General features: G+C 40.8%; 1 protein-coding gene across 1 annotated transcript; it reads left to right on the top strand.

Moving 5' to 3' along the window:
• The first annotated feature begins 879 nt into the window (after positions 1-879).
• LOC131148733 (receptor-like protein kinase HSL1) lies at positions 880-5,136 on the top strand. Its single transcript, XM_058098636.1, has 2 exons — positions 880-3,711; positions 4,208-5,136. The coding sequence occupies exons 1-2, from the start codon at positions 1,140-1,142 to the stop codon at positions 4,597-4,599; spliced, it is 2,964 nt and encodes a 987-aa protein (XP_057954619.1). The 5' UTR covers positions 880-1,139; the 3' UTR covers positions 4,600-5,136.
• The last annotated feature ends 835 nt before the right edge of the window (positions 5,137-5,971 follow it).

Below are 5,971 nucleotides of genomic sequence, written 5' to 3'. Positions count from 1 at the left end.
TTATTATGTATATATTTTATTTTTGTGTGTGTACATCTCAATGATTAAATAAAGGGTAAAAAGGTATTTTGGACCTCACCTATATTAATTCCGATGAGGGTTTATCTAACAAGATCCACTCATTTAAAAGTCTTATTTGATATTCTTAAATTGTACTTTATTTTATATTTTATTTTTAAAATTTAATTTTTATTTTTATTTTTTAAAATAGTTAATTAAATATTATTAGATTCAATTTAGAGATAATTTATAGTTAATCAGATACCGTTCGTAGAACACGTGTATAAGGGGAGCTAATACCTTTTTTTTTCGTATAATTAAACTTTCAATCTTAACTCTGGTAAAAACAGGCCAAAACTATTGGTTCCTTGATAAGATTAGTTTAGAGACTAATCAATAAGTAGTAATTAGGTGAACTAATCGCACTTAGATAAATAATATGTTAGTGCGATTTCATCGAAAGAGAGAGAATTGTCCTTGCAAAATGTAAGGGAATTAAATAAGCATCTTGGGGTGGTTATGGTAAGATTCAATGATTTTCAAATTTGCCCCTAATGTGATTTGGGAACAAAATAAGATGAAAAAAATTATTCTTGTAAAGTGAATTTTAAAATATGATAATTAAGTAAATAATTATAATAATTTTATTTTTATTATATATATTTTAAATTTATATTATTTTAGTTATTGTTTGATTTAAGTATGAAACTGAATGTGTTTAAACAAAATTTTTATTTATAATTTTAAAAATATTGGCTAAATAAATTATTAATTTTAATTTTTACTTGTCCTTTAGTTTTTAGATTTTATTTTCAGAATTTTTGTCATAACAGAAGCCTAAACTCTATAATTGTAATTCCAAACGCTATCCTCTTTCTACTACTTAGTGACTCTCCTTGACTTAAAAAATTATCCACGCGCATGCCATCATTTACATAGGATCTATGAAATATGCTCGAGCTGTGAGTAGTGTGAGCCACTGTCCATGATTCTGCAGCACCAGCACTCTCTCTCTCTCTCTCTCTCTCTCTCTCTGATTTGTGACTTTTTGGTGTGAAAAACCTGCAAGGCTGCAACGCTACAACGAACCAAAATGCCTGCATTTCTCACGCTCTGTCGCCCCTAGCTAGCCCGCCACCATGCTTCTCCTCTACCTCTTCCTCCTCTCTCCTCTTCCTCTTCTCACTCTCTCTCTCAACCAAGAAGGTCTGTACCTTCTCCGTGTGAAGGACGGACTCGACGACCCAGATGACTCCCTCGCCACTTGGAACTCTCGCGACGATAATCCCTGCAATTGGACTGGCGTCGCTTGCGACCCGCTCACTCTCCGGGTCGACTCTGTTAACCTCTCCAACACCTTTGTCTCCGGTCCTTTCCCCTCCTTCCTCTGCCGCCTCCCTTTTCTCTCCTCCATCTCTCTCTCGAACAACTACATTAATTCCTCCCTCACCGCCGACATCGCCGCCTGTCGGACTCTACAGTACCTGGACCTCTCGCAAAACCTCCTGGTGGGTCCGATTCCGGAGGCCCTCTCTCTAATCCCAAATCTCCGGTATCTTAACCTATCCGGAAACAACTTTTCCGGCGACATTCCGGCGAGTTTCGGCCTTTTCCGGCGACTCGAGACGCTGGTCCTCAGCGGTAACCTTCTGAACGGAACTATACCTTCATTTCTCGGTGAAATGACGAGTCTCAAGCAGCTTCATCTCGCTTACAATCCGTTCGCGCCGAGCCGGCTCAGTCCGGGACTCGATAGACTAACTAATCTCCAGGATCTTTGGCTCAGTGGCTGTAACCTTGTGGGCGAAATCCCGCCAAGTCTGGGCCGGCTGAAAAAGCTCAAAAACCTCGACCTGTCGACGAACGGACTGACCGGGTCGATTCCGAGTTCGCTCACTGAGTTAACAGGTGTTATTCAGGTTGAGCTATATAACAACTCGCTTTCCGGCGAGTTACCCACCGGAACGTCGAATATGACAGCTTTGCGTAGATTCGACGCGTCCCAGAACCTTCTCGAAGGGGCGATTCCGGATGAGTTGTGCGGGTTACCCCTTGAGTCATTGAATTTGTATAACAACCATTTCGAAGGGTCTTTACCGTCCAGCATAACTCGGTCACCAAATTTGAACGAACTCAGACTATTCGACAATCGGCTCAGTGGGTCGTTGCCGAGCGAACTGGGCAAGAACTGTCCGTTACAGGTACTTGACCTTTCCGAAAATAAGTTCTCTGGCGAAATTCCGGCGAGCTTGTGCTCAAATGGGACATTAGAAGAGCTTCTATTGATACACAATTCCTTTTCTGGTACTATTCCGGCAAGTATCGGGGAATGCCGGAGCCTGAGGCGGCTGCGGTTACGGAATAACCAGCTTTCCGGCGAGGTTCCCGCAAAGCTATGGGGTCTTCCCCATGTTTATTTGCTCGATCTCTCTGAAAACTCATTATCTGGTCAGGTCTCTAACGATATCACTAGTGCAGCGAACCTCTCGCTTCTTTTTATTTCGAAAAATCGATTTAGCGGCTCGATACCCCGCGAAATTGGGTTGTTGAGCAGTCTTGTTGAATTTTACGGCCGTGATAATAAGTTTACCGGTGAAATTCTGAGTACTTTGGCTAATTTGACACAATTAGGAGAGCTTGATCTTAGTAACAATGAGTTTTCAGGCGGGATTCCGGCAGGAATTAAATCTTGGAAGAAGCTCAATGAGATTAATCTGGCGAACAACAGGCTCTCCGGTGAAATACCAGATGAAATTGGGAGCTTACTAGTGCTCAACTATCTAGATCTTTCCGGGAATTACTTTTCTGGGAAGATCCCACTCGAATTGCAGAACTTAAAGCTCAATTTGTTGAATCTGTCTAACAATCGTCTCTCTGGAGAAATTCCTCCTCTGTATGCCAAAGAAAATTACAGGAACAGCTTCTTGGGCAATCCTGGATTGTGCGGGGCAATGGATGGTCTATGTCCTCGCAGTAGTGAGGCTAGGAATGAGGGTTATCTATGGGTACTTAGATTGATGTTTGCGCTTGCTGGGGTAGTCTTTGTTGTTGGGATTGTTTGGTTCTATCGCAAGTACCAGAAAATCAAGGAGACTAAGAAAGGACTAATGATGTCCAAGTGGAGATCGTTTCACAAACTAGGTTTTAGCGAATTTGAAGTCCTAGATTCCCTTAGCGAAGATAATGTGATTGGAAGCGGAGCTTCAGGGAAAGTGTATAAAGCAGTTCTCAGTAGCGGCGAGGCAGTTGCTGTGAAGAAGCTAGGGGGGAACGCTTCAAAGAGGGACAATTTCAGTGCCGAATTGGAGAAAGATGGGTTCGAAGCTGAAGTTGAGACTTTAGGGAAGATCAGGCACAAGAACATTGTGAGATTATGGTGTTGTTGCAACGCTGTGGACTGTAAGCTTCTGGTTTATGAGTATATGCCGAATGGGAGCTTGGGAGATTTGCTGCATAGCAGCAAGGGAGGCCTGTTGGATTGGCCAACTAGGTATAAGATTGTTTTGGATGCAGCGGAGGGGCTTTCTTATCTGCATCATGATTCTGTTCCTCCGATTGTTCATCGTGATGTCAAATCAAACAACATATTGCTGGATGGAGAGTTTGGAGCTAAAATTGCAGATTTTGGAGTAGCAAAAGCTGTTCGTGAGGTTGGCAAGGGGGCAGAATCCATGTCTATAATCGCTGGATCATGTGGTTATATTGCACCAGGTTCGTTACTAATTTCGTTGATCCAAACTCTCTCCTTTTGTTATTATGGATTCATAGAACGAAACCAAATCCCATTTCATTAACGTGTTAATTGGCTGCTTATAGTCATGACCTGTTGGTATCCATGTAGTTTTTTGAGTCTTTCTTTGGCAAGTGGACTTTGATTGTATTTCCATGTTGAGGATAAATACAATTGACCGACATGTAATCTTTTAGCTCTTGACAGTCAAGTGTCATTATATCATTATATATATGTGTATGTAGTGAGGTTAAATCTTTGTTCTAATTATTTCGACGTAGACATAATGTTAATTGAATCACATAAATTGTTGTTTCGTGTGTTCTTTTTTCATTTGCTTTGTGCACTCGTGCATAATCTTGTGGCGCATTCACAACAGTTTGATTACTTTTCCCCTGTTAGACTTGTATTTCAATGATATAATAATCTTAATTAATCCATCCGATTTTGTTGTGCTTGGTGTTTCGTGCAACGCAGAATACGCATACACTCTTCGAGTGAATGAGAAGAGCGACATTTACAGCTTCGGGGTAGTGATTCTGGAGGTGGTGACAGGGAGACGCCCCAACGATCCAGAGTTCGGGGAGAAGGGTTTGGTGAAATGGGTGTGCACCACTTTGGACCAGAAAGGGGTGGACCATGCGCTTGACCCAAAACTGGATCCGACTTACAAGGAAGAAATTTGCTGGGTTCTCAATGTGGGTCTCTGCTGCACTAGCTCCCTGCCCATTAACAGGCCTTCCATGCGCAAGGTGGTGAAGATGCTGCAGGAGGCTTCTGCAGACAATAAGCCCAAGAATGCCCCAAACAAGGATGGTAAGCTTTCGCCCTACTATGAAGACACGTCTTACCAAGGGAGCGTAGTTTAAGACCAAAAAACTGTCTGTGAAGGGTCTCCTCATCAACAGAGAGAGAGAGAGAGAGAGAGAGAGAGAGAGTGGTGTACTTGACTAAAACATTAATTAAGGGGCGAGTAGTATCAGGGCATTGTCAACATGAAAAGAGAAGTGCCTATATTAGTAAAATTTTAAATTGAAGATCCCCAAGTTTGAACGGTGCACTTCCCTTGGTTTCCCCTGTTTGGTTAAATTTCTGAAGGAGGGGGCCTACCACTGCCACGCTCTAGCAGGGCAGCTTTGTCAATGACCACATTGAATGTAGTTTATTTATGTCATGGGTATGCAAGGGTTGGTGTGTGATCGACGGGGAAGTGATGTAGCTTGCTTGTATTTTGTATTATATCAACGTGGGTCGGGGGTTGGTGTGTCTGAATGGGGTGGCTTCCCCCGCAGGCATGGCAGTCTCTCGTTTAGCTAGTTTTGAGATGGACCTGGTGGCCCATGGCTTTGTCCTTTTCCGTTGTTTGCAGCAGCATTTTATAAATAATAATAGAGTGAATGGTCTCGGAGATAGTGTATTTTCATGGAAAATGACGAGATGGCCTCCAAAGTTGACCCGCCAATAAAGAAAAGAGGTCATAACTTTTAACTACCTGGTTCCGGTGTATGTGCTTTGGGACGCCCCAGGGTTACAAAATGCTAAATAAAAATAATAATAAAATCCTTTGATAATTGTGTCAAGTCATATGCAAATAAATATTTATAATAAATATGAAAATTACATCTTCAAACAGTAACAATAATTACGGTGAGGTCTCTCGTGCTCGTTTCCGTCCCTGATTCATAAATTTATCCATCCTTTGAAATTGTGGGGTCAATTTTAAGGGGCGCAGGATTAGTCACGTGTGAACCGTAAAATAGACGCGTGGATCCGGTGCGTAATTCAAAAAAAAAAAAAAAATTACCTTGAAGAAATTTTTATAATTTTTTGGGGCAAGCTATGTTGTTAAAATAGAGCTCGAACTAACATGGAAGAAAAAGAGTTTGTCTTGCTTCTTGATGATTCATAATAGATTTAACTATTTTAATTTTCTTTTTCCTTATACTCTAGTATAAATTGTGCTTAGAGAATACAATCTCTTTTTCTTTTTCACTTGCAAATCGATTAGGAGGTTATACTTGGACTTTGATTAAAAGGACTAATAAATGTTACCTTCCAATGTTAAGAAAACCTAGAACTTCTAAATTTAAAATAGTTCTTATATTGTACTATAAAAGTTTGATCCGGGAAAAGAAATTATCTACATAGGGAAAATTGAATGAAAGAATTCTTTCGTTGTCCTAAATTGTTTAAAATAGGCTCAATGATTTCTCACTAAAGAAATGTGTTTAAGAAAAATAC

This window comes from Malania oleifera, chromosome 2 (assembly GCF_029873635.1).
Source record: "Malania oleifera isolate guangnan ecotype guangnan chromosome 2, ASM2987363v1, whole genome shotgun sequence".
Classification (NCBI taxonomy): domain Eukaryota; kingdom Viridiplantae; phylum Streptophyta; class Magnoliopsida; order Santalales; family Ximeniaceae; genus Malania; species Malania oleifera.
The sequence above is the reverse complement of the archived record's forward strand: the minus strand, read 5'-3'. Positions and strand labels throughout refer to the sequence as shown.

Excerpts from the sequence above, each read along its gene's own strand:
- LOC131148733 (XM_058098636.1), top strand. The coding sequence starts at position 1,140 with ATGCTTCTCCTCTACCTCTTCCTCCTCTCTCCTCTTCCTCTTCTCACT. Across the intron at positions 3,712-4,207 it reads ATGTGGTTATATTGCACCAG|AATACGCATACACTCTTCGA; the intron begins GTTCGTTACTAA and ends CGTGCAACGCAG.